This window comes from Phyllostomus hastatus, unplaced genomic scaffold, assembly GCF_019186645.2.
Source record: "Phyllostomus hastatus isolate PE091 unplaced genomic scaffold, TTU_PhHast_1.1 phas_scaffold_78, whole genome shotgun sequence".
NCBI classification, from domain to species: domain Eukaryota; kingdom Metazoa; phylum Chordata; class Mammalia; order Chiroptera; family Phyllostomidae; genus Phyllostomus; species Phyllostomus hastatus.
The window spans coordinates 84,117,098-84,136,928 of NW_025334041.1; the positions used below are offsets into that span (position 1 = coordinate 84,117,098).

Sequence of the window (19,831 nt, forward strand, 5' to 3'; positions counted from 1 at the left end):
GCATTGAGGAAAAAGCACATCAGCTTCAAAGTCAGGCCAAACTAGGTTCAAATCCTGACCCTGCCACTTACTATTTGTGTGGCCCTGGAGAAAGGACTTAGCCTTTAAGAGCCTCCAGTCCTTCATCTTTATAATGGGGACAGTAATACCTACTTTACAAGGTTGTGGTGAGGTTTTAGAATGACATGTGTGCTGCTTAGCTAAATCATGGCTATTACAGTTATAACAAAGACCACCCATGCCTATTAGGTGGGTTTTTAAGCTTATTCGCAGGATACAAATAGCATCATAATGTTTACAGGGCTCAATGTGGTATTTGACCAATGTTCCACCATCTTCCTAGAAACCAGAGTCTGCTTCTTTCTTCCTTTATTATACAAATACTTTGGCAGCCCTTCTGTGTGCCAGCTCTGGGTGGTGAAGAGAACACAGAGCTTGCTGTATAGTGACAAACAGACCCTTACACAAATAATGAATGACAGATTTTGATAAGGAAAAGGGCAGGAAACCATGAAAGAGATTAGCAGGTGGGTCTGAAATTGGGTATGAGCAGAGAAAACCTCTCGAAGTGACTTTGAGCTGAGACATGAGGCATGAATAGAATTTAGCCAAGCAAGCTTGGGGAGAAAGCATGTTTCAGGAAGAACACGTACATAGGCCATGAAGTAGAAATGACTGTTGCTCTGACAGGAGGCTGAAGGACTGGCAGGTGGGGAGAAAGGGGAGCACAGTGGGAGGTGAGGCTGATCATGCAGAGCCGTGCTGGCCACATCAGTATTTGGGATCTCAGTGGTGTGCCATGGAAGCTGGGGTGGGGTCTGGCACGTGGCACGATCCTGTGATGTTCAGGCTCATGTGGCTGCTTTGCAGATGTGTTGGAAAGGGGCCACCAGGTTTCAGAGACTAAGTAGGAGGCAGGAGACGATGGCAGATTGAACTGCCTGGTGAAAGAGGATCTTTGCCCCTTGCTCATGCCCAGTGTGGACCAGAGCCCCTTAGAAAGCCTGCCTTCCTCGTGCTCTTAGAGGTAAAGGACTTGGTGTTGAACATAAAGGCAGCATCTAAGAGGCCTTCATATCCATACTTATTTCTGGGTCAGCGAAACCGATTAGGAGGTGAGAGCTCTCCGTGTGTTGTCCTGTTTCCTGTGGGCCAGGCAGCCCCCAGCCCCAGGCTCTCAGTCCTTCCAAATCAGGTGAGCAGAAAGAGGTTTTTTTCCAAATAGCGACTTACATTCCCAAACCACCCTCACCAAGCCAGCAACTAGAGTTATTTGTACGGTTCAATTGTCTCTAGGTATCTGCAGAGCGTGGTTCCAGGACCCCAAGCAGATCCAACACCCAAGGATGCTCAAGTCCCTTACAGAAAAAGGTGTAATATTTGTATAGAGCCTACACACATTCCTTGTATACCTAAAATCAACTACCTAATACCATGTAAAGGCTATATAAACTGTTGTTATACTGTACAATGTAGGGAATCAGGACAAAATAAGTCTGTACATACTTAGTACAGACACAACCATTGCAGGCCTCACTACACAGTGCACGTCAGCAGCGACATAACTTATTTTCCTCATGTTTTCAGTCTACAGTCGATTGAATCTGCAGATGTGGGACCCAGAGATATGGGGGCTGACTGTATAGCCTTACCAACTTTGATTTAAACTGTAGTGGGGAAGAGGGGCCACAAGGCAAATCAATAAAAAGCCTGATTGTCCGTTTTCCAGAGGCAGCCTTATTCCTGACAGGTAAATGTGAGCGCCTGCTCCAGACCACTCCCCACCCCTATTCCGTAGGGTCGGGGGAAAGGCCCATCTGTTGGGGGAGGTTGTGGAGTAAGTCATGAAGCCAAGGGAGACAAAGGTTGAGGGCGTTCCAAGGTCTCATCAATCCATAAAAATAGGAAAGCCAGGAGCAGCAACGTGACCAGTGGGAGGGGGTCTGGAGGAATTCCGCAGTCAGACGCCCATGTGGGCTCCTTCGGGCACTTAGTGCACCCAGTAAGGGTGACCAGGGGGGACCACTGAGATAGAAATGAGGCGGGCAACGCCACTTATACGGTCTTTCTGAGCAGAGGTCTGTACTGAGTTGACTTTTACTGAACAAATAAAATTCATTGGTCATTAGCAACATCCTTTATTTATAATTAGAGGGCTGAAATCCCCCAAAAGTTTTGCTATATTTTATATCCCACCTCTTTCCACAAGGTGTACTTTTTCTTCCTCTTAAAGATTCCTCCTGCGTTCTCCCTAAATATAAGCGTAACAAATAATTTCTTCCCAGGTCCTCCAGAACATGCTCAGCCCAGCCTGGGGAGAATTATCACAAATACTTAATTAGTATAGCCTGAATGAGTGAGATGTTTCCATACCATGGAAGTGAGGTATTTGGATCCTGGGTCCTATTTACATTTCAGATCCAACTCTACATGGTCTCATAATTAGGAAGAGCACTGGGCCCCATGGAGGTCTGAAACCAATTTTGAAGTTGGATAACAAATTAATGTGTTTTACTCCTAAATGAGTCCCAGACTTTAAGTGCTATAAATTTTCCATTTCTACATCTGGCCGATCGCAAGTATCAGCCATGATCTTTCAGAGCTTTAATTACTTTCCTGTCTTCCCTTGGCTTCAATTTGTGAGGCACTCTGGCAGGATCATAGCGACCTTTACCTGAAAAGCAGAAGAGTCCAGGAAATTTTAGGAGACTCCTTGGAGCCAGCTGTGTAAATTGGGAGTGTGCAGCCAAGTGCACAGTCAAAATGGAAAAGGCATCCCCAAGCCCAGCCTGCCCCCAGGAGAGCACCACGGCAGCCTGCCCAGCACCCCAAGTACCCAGTACTGGGGCAACGCCTTCAGGATAAACACTGTCTCCAGAAGGTTCCCTTTAGGAGGTTGTATTGTTTAGGTTAGGGGTTCAGGTGATTTAGCAAAATCCAAAAGTAATATAATCTTAAACAGGATAGAACTTTTTTCTGACATGTAACCATCTGGGGATAAGCCATCCAGGATCAATACCGTGGCTCCAAGCTGTCAACGGTCCAGGTTCCTTCTGTCTTGTTTCTCCATCATCCTTGGAGTGTCACTGTCATCTGCACAGCCCAAGAAAGGAAAAGGAGAAAGGGTGCTCCCTCCTTTTAAGGCCCAACCTAGGGTTTGTAAACATCATGTCTGCTCCCATCCACCTGGTCAGAATATAGGTTCTACACCACATTTCAGTGCAGAGGAAGCCACACTAGGTCATGTACCACACAAGGTCAGGCCTTTCAGTATCTCCTCCTGTCTCTTGAACTGACTTCTGCAAGGGAGGCTGGGAAATGTAGTCATTAATGGATGGTCATGTGCCCAGTGAAACTCAAGGGTTACTACTGAAAAATGGATATGGGAGACAATTAGCCATCTCTGATACAGTATCTATGTGTGTCCTTGGAAAGAAAGTGCCTATTAAGGAATAAACCCTCGTAGTAGGGATTTGTCACATGGAAAGCCCAGAGAAGGGTTGAAACAGAGAGGCACACAGGACAAGCAAGTTTTGACTGGAAGAAAGAAGAGGGGTATTTGGGGGCCATTTTCCAGGAAAGGCAGCTGGAGGGCACTGAAATTCTGAGGGAGGGGAAAAAAAGACACGGAAAGCTGGAAGGGAACAGTGGGAACGAGGAAGTATTGGGACCCAAAGCAAATTCTCAGCTATATAACATTACTCGTGGCCAGCTCTGTTAAGTACCATACTTCCCAGTTCCTTCTGCCCTAGATTCATTGCAACCTAAAAGCACATGTTGCTCAAAAGAAAGAATTTAGCATTAAACAGAGCTAGATTTATATCTCTGCTCTGGCAGGCACTTGCAGAGACTCTGGGCAAATCACTTAGTCTTTCTGAGCAAGTTTCTACATTTTTGAATCAAGGTAATAATTGCCAACAGTGCTATTAGGACAAAATAAGATCATGTACATAAAATACGTAGTACCCAGCCTGGCTCAGGGGATGGTAGATGTAATTAGCATGAAACTTCACCTGGTATCAAGCAGCCAGTCAAACTGGGAGCTTAGACATGATGACAGGGTCAGGGGTCAGGAAAAAAGTGGATGTGTGAGGTACTAAGAACTTAAAGGACACACAGCCATTTAGGGTGTCACTCACTGGCAACAATATGGTAATTACAAAAACAAAATTGCTTTTTCAAAGTTAATATTCCCTTCACTTTAGGAAGAATACTTTTACAGCTACGCAGGCACAGGAAAAGAACTCGTCCTAAAGATTGGAATTCTCACTTTGAGCAAAAGAAAAAACCAAACCTTCCTCCATGAACTCGCATATAAGGAGCAGGGTGAGGTTTGAGCTATGCAGCAGATGAATGAGTAATTTCATAATTTCACATTTTCACATTCAAGCTAAATAATGTTCATGGCCAACAAATCTCAGATTATCTTCTGGTACCAATTTTTTTAAGGCAAATACCTATCACAAAAGACAGTAAGTAGAAAGGCTATACTGATGATAGTTCTCAGTTGTTAGAGTCATTTAACTGGGAACATGGACAAGGGCAGGAGAAATATTCTCAAGATTGTCAGCTGGAAGAGACAGAGAGGGAGAGCAGGCAGGCTCGGAATAAAATCTTTCATCGTAGGTCAGACTCTCACTCACTCAGCATGACCATGCCACAGTGCTTCTTGAAAAAGGAGCACAGTGCATCTCGAAAAGGATATTAAAGCAACTTTATTACTGAAACCCATCCAAAATGTCAATTAAAACCAGGTTTTTTGGAGAAGTCCTTGCTGCCTTGCTTAGCAGGGCCTACAGAGTGTACGTTGAACATCATACCACGAAGAAAGACAGGCTGGTCAGTGCCAGTAGCTGGATTTTAGAAAAGCAAAGTTCATAAACAGTATTTAAAGTATGCTACGTTGGGTCAGAGCACTCAGCGCCATTTGCTTCCTCTTGAACCAACAAATGTTTTCAACTGATTTCACCGCTGAAGAACACTGCCCGTGTCATCTCAGCATACATCTTTGTCTCACTACCTTGAAAGGTCCAAGTTTCTAGAGCCAGTCCCCACCAACAGCACTAGGCCACCTGATCACTTTTCCTGGATCTCCTTTTTCCAATCCTACTTTGTCTTTTTTTTTTTAATATTTGTCAGAACTAGACAGGTACAGACCTAACATGCCATGGTTTCATATAATAACAAGACTTAAGAAGGGGATTTAAGCATCAGGTAGGGACGTTTCATCTGTAAAACAACTTCATTATGTCACCACGTTTGTTTTGGTCTTACTTGGCTGCAAGAGCATATTGGTGTTCCTCAGGGGACATCAGAGTAAGGCCTTCTCTATGTGGACTTACTGATTCATTCACTTGTGTGACAAGTAATTCATTGTAACTTTAGGCATCAGTTGGACATGGGCACTCAGCGGTCTTTCAGGCAACCTTACACAGAGTTTATTCATCCCCACTTAGGTGGCAAGACTGCATTTCCTTACTGTGTTTCCTCTCTGTCAGGGTACTTTTTAAAGCATGTTTAAAGACTTTCAGGTCAGAATGGCAATTCGAGCTCATGTGTTTCATTTGACTGCTGAAGCAAAGGAGACTGTAACCTTGACCTGGCAGCATGGCAGTAGGTGGCTGGATGTCTCAGGCCAGCTCACACTAGGAACTTGCACAAGTGTGTAAACAGACAAAACCCTTTCAATCTGGCAACATGTTCCTAGTCCTCTCCCACTTCAGCCTTTTCTCATCAATAGTAGCCTACATTTCATGATGAATAGCGCAGGGCAGTAGCAAGAGAACAGAAAGGGAAATATGTGTTGGTTATCTTTAGGGTTAAATCTTTCTCTCATCCAGTGATCTTACCTTTTTCTTGGGGCCTTTGGAGTCCAGCACTGTGAAGTCTGAGCCAGTTGGGCAATGAATAAAGCACAGACATGGATCCTTATCAATAGCTCGGGAAGGGTGACAAGTTCAGGGTCCAAATAAAAGAGAAACCCACAGCAACTCCTATACTCAGCTCCACAAACCAGGAATAACCCTACTAGGCAAAGAGATGAGTTGCCACTTGTTTCTTATTTTAGTATTGTTCTGTAACAATACAGTAGCTGAAAACAACAATTTGCTACTTTCTCTCACAGTTCTGTGGGTTGACATGGGCTGGCTGAGGTATCTCATGAAGTTACATTCAGAGAGTGGCTAGAGCTGAAGTCATCAGGAGGTGGACTGGGCTGGATGTCTGAGAGGGCTTCTTCATCCAAGGTGCTCTCTGTCCTCAGTCTCTTCCACGTGGCTTCTCCCTACAGTGAAGTGGTCTGGACATCTCACATGGAGGTCGAGGCACCAGAATCAGGAAGCAGAAACTTCCAGGACCTTTAGTGTCAGGCTCAAAGCTAACACAGTATCACTTCCACCATATTCCATGATTCAGAACTATCATAAGCCCACCCAGGTTCCAGGCAGTGGAGGAACAGATGTCTCCTCACTGTCGGGGAGGGGCCATGCCTGCAGGAGGGAAGGAATTGACAGCAGCTGACGGCAGCCATCTCTCAGACAAGCTACCACCAAACAAGAAGAGAGAATTGTTTGGAACAGAAGAAGCTCTCTCTGCCCAGACTGCAGAGAAAGGCCCCGCCCTGCTGCTCTTGGGTGGCCCGGTACTAAAGCAGCAAAGTCAAATTTGAGCAAATACTGTTATTTAAAATATCAGAGGGGATGGTTAATAAACCCCTACCACCCTTAGACTTCAATAGATGATACAGTTGAAAAAATAAAAAATATAGAGGCTTTAACTAATCTAATACAAATGATTTGTGGATATTTATTCAACAGTGTACCCATAAAATATAAAAATTATTATTAAAATTTATAAAACTGACTATAACTTGGGCAACAAAGAAAACCTGAAAAAAGAAAGTACTTTTAGCAACCAGTTGGTCGATGCTTCTCTCACACATCAGTGTTTCTCTCCTTTCTCTCTTTCTCCCTCCTGTCCCCTCTCTCTGAAAGCAAATAAAATCTTTTTTAAGTATTTTACATGCCACATATTCCCACTATAAATGAATTAAATAAATAAATAAAGCTGGAAGTTAGCAATAAGAGATTACACTTTTTTAAAAAAGCACTTTGACTTGGCTGGCATAGCTCAGTGGACTGAGCTCGGGCTGTGAACCAAATGTTGCAGGTTCGATTCCCAGTCAGGGCACATGCCTGGGTTGCAGGACACAGCCCCCAACAACCGCACATTGATGTTTTTCTCTCTCTCTTTCTCCCTCCCTTTCCTCTCTAAAAATAAATAAAATCTTTTTTTAAAAAAAGCACTTTGGAGTTTTAAAACATGCTCATAAATTACTCAAGTCTAAGAGGAAATCAAAACTATAATTACTGGGATTCTAGAGAAGTGATCATTGGAATGCCACATAAAAACTTACAGGGTTTAGAAAAAACTATAGCCTTACACATTTTTATTATTAAATAAGAAAATGAAAACAAATGAGGTAAGTATTTAGTTAAAATTTAGAAAAGAATATAAAACAAATATACAGAACACAGAAACAGGGAATCTATGAGTATAAGAACAAACTAATGGAAACAAAGCAAAATCAATAGAACTGAAAAATAACTCTTAGAAAATTTGCTTTGGAAATACCAATGTCATTGAAAAAATTTTGAGAGTCAAAAAATGTCAAAACACATAAACATGAGTAATATTAACCCAATACAAATAACAAAAGAGGTATCACCCCGAATAAGTTTATTTAACTGTAAGAGTTCCCTGTGTACTATGTACGCAACTGGGCAAATGCTTTGAAAAATCTTGATGAAATGAATGATTTTCTAAGGAAGGCTAAATTATGGAAGTGGGCTCCAAAAAAGATACAAAACCTGAATAAGTCAATACCTGTGACAAAAACTTTTAAAGTCATTAAAGATCTGCACTCTAGAAAAACAACATGTTTGGAAAGATTTTGAGAGAAATTTATGTGCTTTTGATGAACAAATAATTTTATGCTATTTCATAAATATACAACATCAAAGATAAAAATCTTCACAAATTCTTTTGTGGCATTAACATAAGTTTGATGACGAAACAGTAAACAGCAAAAGAAAAGGGCCAATCTCACATATGAAATGGGATGTAAAAACCCTAAATCAAAGATTAACAATGGACTCTGGGGCTTTTCAGTTTAGTTTAGAAATGCTGTAATAACTAGAAGTTAGAGGAACTAAATTCCCAATGAGAAATTTAATAACTTAATTTGGTGCTTTCAGGTGATAGATTATGCAACCACTGAAAATAATACTGAAAATGTCAGGGGAGAAATGGTCACAGCATATTATTGAAAAAATTTCAATAGGGCAATTCCATTTCTGCAAATATATGCACCGCTGTGTGTGTGTGTGTATGTGTGTGTGTGTGTGTGTGTGTGTGTGTGAGAGAGAGAGAGAGAGAGAGAGAGAGAGAGAGAGAAGGAGAGAAAAAGAGCAGTCTGAAAGGATAGGCACAAATTATTACCATATTTTTAGGACTATAAGATGCACTAGACTGTAAGACACACCTAGGTTTTAGAGGAGGAAAACAGGAAAAAAAATTTTGAAGCAAAAAATATGGTAAAATATTTAATAATCTATGATCCCACTCTACCACCACTGCTCCCACCCCTGTACAGCAAGCCAGGTAAGCTATATTCGGACTATAAGACACACCCCCATTTTCCTCCCAAATTTGGGGGGTTCATCTTATAGTCCGAAAAATATGGTAACTCTCTAAGCATTATCACCTGAAATTCTAATCTTCTTTTCTTCCTTCTTTTGTGCATGTTCCAAGTTTTTTACAAAGAAAGGGTGAAATTTTGTGATTAGATGGAAAATGTGAATTTTATTGTTAAGTGAGTCTTACCTCAGTAGTAATTCTTAACAAACCCTATGTTTCCAAGTGTCCTACTAAAGATGCACCATTTTTATTTCTGCCCTTCCCTTTTTCCAGTTTCTTCTGGTTACCAAATATCCGTGCTCTCATCTCCCCTTCAGTTTGGCATCCAAGGAAGTTACTAAGCAGAGTGCGCAGCACGTGCGTCAGCAAAAACGAGCCAAGTAACTGAAAGGATGAATTGACCTTGGTCCCTTTTCCGTGAACAGCACATAAAAGGCAGACTATTACACGAAATGTATAAACAGGGCAAGTTCAAAGTGGAGAAAGAGGAACTGAGAAGGATCCTGGCCTCACCATTCACAACACACTCTTCTCTTTGCCCTCAGCTCAGGCTTTAGAAAGAGGAAAAAACAAGACAGGGGTCTCTGTGCCACTTTGTCCCCGTCACAGAATTGGGCCTATGAATGAAAGCTGCTAAATGAAAAGCCAGAGTGTGTTGGCTTCATTTCAAATGATGAACCAAAGCTGAAGTATAGAAAAGGAAAGTGGTGGGATGGCAGAAAGGAATGCAAGAGGAGCAGGGGCCGAGAACTTGGATATTTTCTCTTAGAAGGTGGGGAGGCATTGAAGTGTTTAAGCAGGAAAACAATGTTGAATGTGTGTCTATATGTATATGTATATATGTTATGTGTAAACATATGAAATTTTATGTATAAAGGCATATGTATATCTTTATATACACCTCTATATATACATGTGCATGCACATGTATATACATGCATATACATTTTTATTTACATATATGTGTGGCATATAAATTTTATATGGCAACCAAAATATCACTGGAAAGGAGAAAGGCTGAAGGCAGGAAGCCTGGTTTACTTAGTGGCCCAAGTTATAGAAGATGAGCGATAGTGAGGGTGGGGAGGTGTGAGTGGGTGTGAGGGATCTTTAAGGGATAGAATCAGGACTCTGCTTCTCGCCAACTGAGGCAGAAGATGGACACCCCACAGACCCCCCCTCTGTGCAGCAGATCAACCCTGACTGACTGATTAACTACCTGTAGACTCAGTCGTCACTCCAAAAACTCCCAGAAGAGAGAATCTAAGTGGCCTGGCTCAGGGTAGGTGTCACAGAGCTCAAATATGATTGTTTGTGGGATGACTTGACTGCTGTCCCTCTCCTCCTGTGGACAAGACTCCTCACCAGGGCGGAGACTGCTTTTGGTTGCTCAATGTTGTCAGCAGCACCTCAGAAGGTGTCCAGGCCATAGTTGGTGCTCAAAAACCACTTGTCAAAAGCTTGAAAGCACAAAGCACTTAACAAATGAAGAGAATCGTAGGACAGAAAGCACTGTGAAGTCATCCCGTCCAGCCCTCCATCCATTCATTGCGCCTATGTCTCATTTATCACTACAGCACCACCTTCGGCACAATTACATCAATTGCCTTCAACGCACCAATGAGCTTTTATGGTCTAGCCTGAGACCAGCCCCCATTTACAAGAGTGACTTAACTTAGAAATTATGCTCCTAATTCTAAACAAATGACTTAAAACAAACTTCAGAAACTCAATCCATTTGTAACTTGAGAAATACCTACAGCTCTCCAAACAAGGCAATTAATGAAGAGAACTAGGCCAGAGAGAAAAGGTATTTGTCAGAAGAAACTTGGCATACATGTTATACTTTTTCCATCTGATTATTTTCGTATTCTTCCTGTGCAATCAACTTTCTTAAGTGACCTCTGTTCATAGGAAACTATTATGTTTAATCTGTGGGAACGTGGCATATTTTTAACCATATCCAAAGGCCAGCTCCCTCTCCATGATCGTGCCTGATACCTAAACAGATGTTTTATAACACTCAGCGCACATGAGCTCATCACTGGCAAGACACTCGCACCCAACCAGCCCACAGTTCTTCTCACATCCCCCCTCTCATCCCACAAATTCAAATCTAGAATGCACAGGCAAGCTTGAGACTACCATGATAACAAAGAGCAGAGGATGGAGAGTCCAATTATGAAATTCAATTTATTAGTATTTTATAAATTCGATAATGAACTGGAAAACATGGAGTACAAAGAGTTAGCCAAACTAAGTAGTACAAAAAGTTGTGCAAACTGCCCCAAAAGAATTCCAATGAAGGTATTCAAGGAAAGGACTCCAAAACAACTCGAATTTTGATCGAATCATAAAATATTAGGGCTGAAAGGACCTTGGAGGTCATCCAGACAGCACAATTATGTTTTACAAACGAAGAAGCTGAGGCCTATAAAGAGGAGACTTACTCAAGGTTCCACAGAGAGAGCGTCGGGCAGAACTGGAGGCAGGACTCTGCCTCCCAGGCCTGACCCGCAGGGCAGCCCCAGCCAGACGCATCCTGTTCCCCCATCTCTGTTCTCCTTGGACCCTCAGTGTCTGTGGTTCAAAACGGGAAAAGCCAGAACCTAGGTCACCAAGATCTGTCATCTCAACTGTGCCATGATTGTTTCAGAGTGTCACCTCTAATTTAAGTAAAGTGTTTTGTTGAGGGATAATTTGCTTTGATAATCAATCAAAAGCAACAAAAAAAACTATTTTTGAAGGTAACATGTTAACATGTCTAGTGTGGAAATCAGGGGGAGTGCATGGTATGCTCACCGCCCCACCCCAAGAGCCTGGGAGATGTCCAAAGAGAGCATGAGAGGGGGAACAAGGAGACCTGATCTCACAGCTGCTGAGTTCATGGACCTCTGAGCTTCTGGGAACCTAAACTTTCAGGGAAAATCTGATCTTTCACCAAAGGCTCCCTCCGCCTCAAAAAGCCTCAGGGAGAGAAGAAGCATTGTTAAACGCTAAATTAAACTTGAACCTAGTGCTGCTTTAGATATCAGGAAGAGAAGACCCAGAACCTGCGTCAGAAATACCCACCAGCTGGGGAGCAACGTTCATACTGAGAAGAGTGCCAGCTGGCATAGTGTATCCTTCCACTGAACGAATTCTTGTGGAGGGCTGAGGATGGGCCAGCCTGGACACCCTGCAATAAAAGAGCAAGAAACGAATTGAAAGATGTGAGCCTGGACCAGAACACAAAAGGGCTGATATGTCACCAAAGAGGTTTGGATTTTATTCTAAAGACGATGTGGAGCCACTGAAGAACTTTGAACTGGGCAGTGAATTGACCAGGTTCCTTCTGGAAACATCACTAGACAGCCAGGTCAAGAGCCGATGGGTTGTGGCCAAGCGTTACACTGTGTGAGACCATCTATAAGTGCTTCAAGAAATTGTTTGTACTTTTAGTCCATCTTCAGGATAACACAGTGAGGAAAGGATTAGTACCTACAACAAGCAGAGCTGGTTTTAATCCAACTCCTACCCTCCACTGGCTGTGCAATCTTGGGCACATTATTTGAAGCCCTCAGTCTTTTTCTGCACAGTGAGATAATAATACGCAGCTCACAGGGGTTTGATAATAAAGATGTTGTACCTGGACATTCCTAATCCTCTTCCCAACACCACTAGGTTCCATCAGATAAAAGTGGCATTTTCCAGCCTGGGAGGAACACCACCTCGCCTCCTGCCAAGCTCCCACTTAGCAGGAGATATTGTTGCATTTTCTCCTTAGAATTTATCTAGAGCATTTTGTTGCTAATGTGTGAAAATAACTGGCATTCGTTCTTCATAAATGAGCAAGCTGGGGTAAACTGAGGTCAAAGCCAAATTTTAGATCTGCATCAAACCACTGAAAAACAATCCTGCAAAGAATTAAAGTGGGTTACAAAGACCAGTGTCGGAACTGAGAGCTCCCATCGTCCTAGCAACATTTTAAGCAAACACTGGTGCAGATTCACTGGCATACGGGACACTGGGAACATCTGGCCTTTCTATTATCCTGTCACAAGCAAAAAATGATGTCGTGTAAACTGATCTTTAGGCCAATTATGTGGTCTAAGTGTTACCATGTTTGTGTTGGCTCCTCAGGCTCCAGGTTTTAAGAACTTAGTTTGTAGCCACACCCCTCCCTGAAGCCCTAATTGTGTCTTACTGTAGCTGACCCCAGGGATTTGTTTGTGCCAGGTCTGCACCTTTGTTCAGGACAATAAGTATGTGTAAATGTATCATCAGTAAACTGGGTGTGCAAAGCACTGTGGGAGGTCCTATGAGAATAGGTTACAGGAGTTGCGTAGAAGAGAGTGCATAAGAGGGCAGGTCTGAGGTCTGCTCCGGTCACATGGCCAATGCTACATTTTTCCCCCTGTATGTCACTTTTATTATAGAAGCCAGGCGTGGTGTATAGAGGCTCTAGCCTGCAGCTTCCTTAGAAGGCACTAAACTAGGAGTCAGAAAACCTGATGCTACCTCCAGCTTGCCTCTCTACAGTAGATAAGGCCATTATTGTGTCTGAGTGTGTTTCCGAATCCAGACATAACTTCATTATCCAAGCACCACGTGCCAGGCACCGTTCCAAGACCTTCACCAGCACTGATTATGTAGGTTAATTATCATAATGACTATCAGCGGCAGGTGGCATCGTTATCCCACCCCACATCACACAGTGAGGTGTCCTGCAGCAGGGATGCAGTGGGGGCAGCAAGCTTACCCCTCCCGCCTGGCTGCTTAACCAGTGCTCTGGACTATTATGTCTACTCCAATGTGCTAGGGTTGATAGTGAACCACAGCCGCGTGCTCTGGAGCAGCAGACCTGGAGTGCAGTCTGGAGTGCTACTGACCATAGGAAGGGGGCTCCGTGTCTCTCCCTGCCTCAGCCTACCCTAGCCTCCTGCAGCTATAGCCATAAGGCAATGATGGCAGCTGGAGGGGTTGACTAGGAAGGTCTTTCTCACACCTCACACCCAACTCCCAGCCTCTGGATTAATGGGCCTCTTCTCTTGCTCCATCCCACATCACTGATATCTAGAGGGAGGGAGAGAGCAGGGGATGGCCAGCCCTAAAGGAAATCAAAAGCCACCCAGGGACTTGACCCCAGGCACCAGCTGCTCCTTCCCCAGGATTGGAATTTTCCTTCAGCTTTAAAGGATATGAATCTCTCGCCTCTCGCTCTGACTTAGCATGTCTAGGAACGAAGGGCAGACTGTGTAGTACAGTAAATCCCAAACTCTGAGCTGTCCATTACAGGAATTTATCACAGATGGTAACCATTAGGACTTTAACATCTTGAAGGAAAGAGTTTTATCCAGAATCACAAATAAACTGTAACCAAGGCTTAGATTTATCAAGCTGTGAAAGAAGGCCACTGGACAACTGGGAATTTACAGTACTGGGTTGCAAAATCAACTGGAGGCATGAAATCAACTGGAGCTTGCACTGGATCTGGGAGCTCTGGGCAACGCAGTTAGTGGACCCCCAATCAGGACCTCACAAAGTTAGGCCCTGGTTTAATCTCATGAAATGCAAGCTCAGAGAAGATGGGGCGCTGGCATCTAAATACGGAACTGTAATCTCTAAACCAATAGTGTAGCAGCAAAATATAAAACAAGGCCACGCCCTTCCAGAAGTTTCTCATCTGAACAGGGAAGCAGTGCATTTACAGGTCACACGGTTTTAGTATTCAGGTTTCCGTGCGAGGCATAGATTGTAACTAGAGAAGAACTTAGGGAGGGAAACAAAGGCTAAGTAACTGGAGTCATCAGAGAAAGGTGTGTGGCGGAGAAGGAACTGGACTTAGGAATTGAAGGATGGGTGGAGATGCACACATGCGAGCAAAGGTTTGCTCAGACCCCATGTCTCCCACCAACACGCACTGTGTCCCAGCAGTGACTGCCACCCCAAGCCAAGTCCCAAAGTACACACTCGTGTGTCCTACAGGGAATCGTCCTACAGGGAATTGATGCTCAAACTCCACCTACCCACCTCTTCCTAGTCGTGTGGCCTTGGGAAAGTGACTTACCTTTTCTGAGCCTGTTTCCTCTGGTATGAAATGCAACAATGGATATTCATACCTGGCATTGCCAGGCTGCTGAAGTCAATGACCTCTGTACTCAGCTTGACCCTATGCGTCTGGTTAAGGTTCGGGCCCCTTCCTTGACTCCTTGAGAGACTGTGGAAAAAATTAACTTTAACAAATAATTTTTCAACAGAGTAAGCTCAGAAAAAGGAAACAGGAAGCTTATTTGTTGCCAAGTTCTACTGTACACCAGCAGAGTGCTGCCATGAATGTTGTGTCAGCGTTCTATGTGCTTCTCTCAGGCCACCCACACACTTCCCCCTGCCCTGTCCTCAGGTCACAGCAAGCTTCTGCTCACATTTCCTTCTCTCTGATTCTCTTCCAGGGGCGCTGTATCAACTTCACCAGAGTCAAGAACAATCCGCCCGCCAAGTACCCCCTCAACAACGCCTACCACACCAGCTCGCCGCCTCCGGCCCCCATCTACACTCCCCCACCTCCTGCATCCCACTGCCCTCCCCCACCCCCCAGTGCTCCCACTCCTCCAATTCCATCTCCACCTTCCACACTTCCCCCGCCCCCTCAGGCCCCACCTCCCAACAGGGCACCACCCCCGTCCCGGCCTCCTCCTAGACCTTCTGTCTAGAACCCAAAGCTCGTGCTCTGGGCAGTCTCAGAAACTTTAGGGAGGAGGCTCCTCTGTGTTGTTAGAGCAAGTCTTTCCAGTTAAAGGAGGCTTCCAGTTTGGAAATCAGTGGTGATAAAGCCCAGTGGTGATGTTCACACACTTTAAAATTTGGTGTGTAATGCCAATATGCCGACAATTGTGATCCATGGAAAGAAACCGAAATTTTAAAATGCCTGAAAACAAATGAGGCAACTACAGTCACAATTATAGCCAGCCAGACATCACCTCTAGAAGGTTCCAGAGACAATGAAACTGCTGAGATGCTCTAAATGGGAATGTGTCTTGTGGAAGACCAATAAGAAATCATTTCTCTGAGAGTGAAATGCAGAGTCGGATAAGAAATAACATTGCTGAGTTTCTAATGCTGCTTTTCCTCCTCCAATCCAATTCCATCATTTAACCGTGGACCTTGGCCTAGGAACCAAGGAATCCTCACCCCTATGCACCACCCAGGAAGGTGGAAACCCTTTGCTGACAATTTTGGGGAAAGCTTGAAATGGCCACTGTGGCAAGAAACTCAACATCAGACATATCCAAAACCATGTCTTACTGAGATTTTCAGAGGAGTAAAAATATGCCACATTTTCCTTTCAAATTCTCCCAATTTCCAAGTGAGGAAGAGAGCAGGTGTTTACTGATGGAAAAAGGTATGTAGCCATGTTGCTGTGTAAGTGAAATCAGGTGTGTGCATTGACAAGGGACCTGCTGATGGGAGCATCCAACAGTTTCTAAAACCCACAGGCCATCAGCAGCTTGAGGTGGCTGGCTTTGGCCCAACGTAATCCCCCAAGCCACAGACAACACATTGTCGACAAGCAACCTGTTAATGATTCGTGTTAAAAATCAAGGTTTGGCTTTGGTTTAAATCACTTCAGATATGAAGAAGTGATCGATCCTGTTTTCCAGAGGCAAATGTGAGTTGATCTTCCCAAAATGGCACCACTCACACCTACCACACAATTTCACTGATTTTATTTTTCTTTCTTGGTAGAGTTATGTATCAGAGACTTCTAGGTAGAGCTGAGAGACAACGGTCCTGACATAATCAGAAAACTATCTCCAGGTTCTTTGATTAACCCCAAACAAGGCATGTATGTAGATGCAAATAGATTTCTCCTTGGCTTTTTAACATACTCACAATTTATTATCAGCTGTTGACCCAGAGGCATACACCAGAAATGCTCAGCCTGAAATTCCCACCATGCGAGTCTCCCGCCTGAGACTCACTCCATTGTTCCAAGTCTTTCTGAATCTGTTGTGAGCAGTAAGCCCTATCAGCACTTTGTAAACATTGGGCCTCATCACCCAAGGGTGGAAACGGTCATTTTCCAGGGCCTCCTGCACCAACCTATTCAAAATAATTCTCCCCCCTCCAGCTTTCCACAGGTCTTAACATTACTCTCCCAAACTTTTTAAATATTTTCAGGAACAAAGCACAATCAATATAAATATAAACTTAGTGCTTTGGGCCCTGGTCTCCAAAGATCCTTCCAGAACAAATCAAGCCAGACTCATTCTTTCACCTTACTTACTACAGAGACATAAGGACTTGGCATGCATTCCATTAACACCAATTCTTGTAGCCTCAACAGACATTGCTTATCAATCACAGCACTATTTCCCATGGAGCCCTGTGATTTCTTCACAATCTTCAAATCACAACTCCAAACAGCCACCACTCATCAGTCAGAATTGAGAGAGAGATGAGCCCTATTTGTCATCGCTAGGTAGAAAACAAAATAAACAAGGATTGCATGGGGTGGTGGGGCCCGGGGGAACCCTTGGGCATAAAAGGTACAATCAGGGGAACATGGATCTGGGCACACTGCCTGGACTGTAGGCACCAAACCTGCAGTGCCAATGCCAAACTGGCACTCCCCCACGTGCACCGAACTCAGCCCTTCTCCCAGCCTGCTGCTTCCAGAGAATCCCCAACTATTCTCCTAGAGCTAAAATCAGAAGTATTTTCCAAGACTTATGAAAGCAACCCCCCTCCCCAACCTGGCCCATATTGTCTATTTTTAGAATACTAGGCTTCTTCTTTAGGGTAGTCCTTCCTGAAGTGGGGACCAGAATGTCTCGGCCACCTGCAGGGACACTGCTGGACTCCAGAAAACCATTCCATAGAAGAATGGGTTCCCCAGGCTCCCAGTGTAGAGCTGTTGAGCCCACGACAACTGTTTTGACTGCTGGCAGTACAGAACAGTCCACCCCACACCACTGCTGCGTGACTCACTGCATGCGGCCCAAAGAAACGTCAAGCCCAGATGCTGACATTGTTATGAAAAAAGATGGTGGGCATCGAGTAAGAATGCAGCACTCGGGACCTCAGGGGCATGGCAGTCAGAGGCCCAGTGCAGTTTCTGGGATGTTTCAGTGAACTTTTTGATGAAATAGGGAACTGCAAATATATGATGATTTTGAAGAGGATTAGCAGAGTGTGTCCTTAAAACTGACTCATCATGTCATCTGTAGTCATTTGGAATTACAGTTGGAAAAGAAAAACACCTATACTGTATGAATAAGGCAATATTTTAATAGTAGGCTATTACAGGCAGAAAATTCTTTAACTGGTTTATAAAATCTATCATACTTGTATCATTCCCTGTAAAAGGCAGCAGACATATGATTGTGATCAGGAAACTGCACAAAATTATTTTTTAAACCCCTATGTTATTGTCTTTGTGAAGTTTTTTTATAATAAAACCCAACTTTTGTTGTATATATTCGTATTCCATGTGTTAGATGGAAGCATTTCCTACCCAGTGTGAATAAAAAGAACAGTTGTAGTAAATTATTATAAAGCCAATGATATTTCATGGCAGGTTATTCTACCAAGCTGTGCTTGTTGTTTTTTCCCATGACTGTATTGCTTTTATAAATGTACAAATAGTTACTGAAATGACGAGACCCTTGTTTGCACAGCATTAATGAGAACCGTGAGGGGTCCTCTCTGTTAACAACACACAGACAGTTTCTGGCCTGGAGCATAGTACATATTCCAGTGAGACATAAGGCCTCTCTTTTCCCAAGGTCAAGAACAGAGATGGAGAACAAATTAATGAATAGTCTTGGATACCTGGCCTTGAGTAACTTCATTGTAAGTATTACCAGAATGAGCAAAGATGATCTCAAAATTTCATACACACTAAAGTCCAAACACTGTGTCAGATGAGGGAAACCATCAAAAAATCAGACAAAAAGAATTATTATGAGATAATGAGCAACAGTTTCAGCCCAGATCTAATTCAATAAAAATAATTAATGCTGTGTAAAATGGGTTGAATTAGTTCGCAAACTATATAAAGTTATGTGCAGTAAGAAGTCTGTTAATGCACACCAGATAGGAATGGGGTGTTCTCGTCAATTGCCTTTTCTAGTTATCTGAGCTCTGCTATATTATCATACTTGGATAACCAATTTAAAAGAACTAGAATATGATTTTTAATACACTTAACATTAAACTCTTCTTCTAATTCTTTCTCCTTTCTGTGATAATTCAGAAGACAGTTATGGACCTCCAGCGCCTCTGAGTCATTGTTATAAAAAATTCAGTTATCGCTATACCATGCTATAGAGACTGGGCTAAACCTGTACAATGAAAACCCTGGTTGCTTTAAAAAAAAAAAAAACAATAAACTCTTAAAATCAACTCTTTTACTGGTTGTCTCTTTGTTATAAAAATAAAACATAGATTGTTCAAGTGTTTACATCCTGGTCATAATAAAATGTCTGTGTTGGGACTTCTGGCCAAGATGGAGGCATAGGTAGATACACTGTGCCTCGCACAACCAAAAGAAGGACAACAACAAATTAAAAAAGAAAAAAAACACAGAACTGACAGAAAATTGAACTGTATGGAAGTCCCACAACCAAAGAGTTAAAGAAGAAGTATTCATCCAGACCGGTAGGAGGGACAGAGACAGGCAGCCAGGGTGGAGAGGACTCACAGCAAGGTGGTGGCTGGTATACCAGGTCCCACATTTGCATGCAGATAAACCAGGAGGAACAACTGGGGACCGAGACACACCTTGCAACCCAGAGTTTCAATGTGGGGAAATAAAGCCTCAAACCTCTGATTGAAAATACCTGTGGGCATTGAGGCAGCAGTGGGAGAAACTGCCAGCCTCACAGGAGAGTTTGTTGGAGAGGCCCACAGAGTCCTAGGATGTACACAAACCCACCCACCCAGGAATCAGCACCAAGAGGGCCCAATTTGTTTGTGGGTAGTGGGGGAAGTGGCTGAAAACTGGCAGAGAGCAGGTGCCATTGTTCCCTCTCGGACCCCTGCCTCACATACAATGTCACAACCCAGTGACGTGGGTTGCCCCACCCTGGTGAACACCTAAGGCTACACCCCTTACTATGTAACAGGTGTGCCAAGACAAAAAAAAATGGCC

General features: G+C 43.5%; 1 protein-coding gene across 1 annotated transcript in view; it reads left to right on the forward strand.

Annotated features, from left to right (window-relative positions):
- ANTXR1 (ANTXR cell adhesion molecule 1) overlaps window positions 1–19,079 on the forward strand; it is a 233,728-nt gene extending 214,649 nt beyond the window's left edge. Inside the window, exon 18 of the mRNA XM_045827714.1 lies at window positions 15,129–19,079. Coding sequence (XP_045683670.1) covers window positions 15,129–15,389 — 261 coding nt within the window. The 3' untranslated portion in view covers window positions 15,390–19,079. The remainder of the gene's footprint in view (window positions 1–15,128) is intronic.
- Window positions 19,080–19,831: the final 752 nt, after the last annotated feature.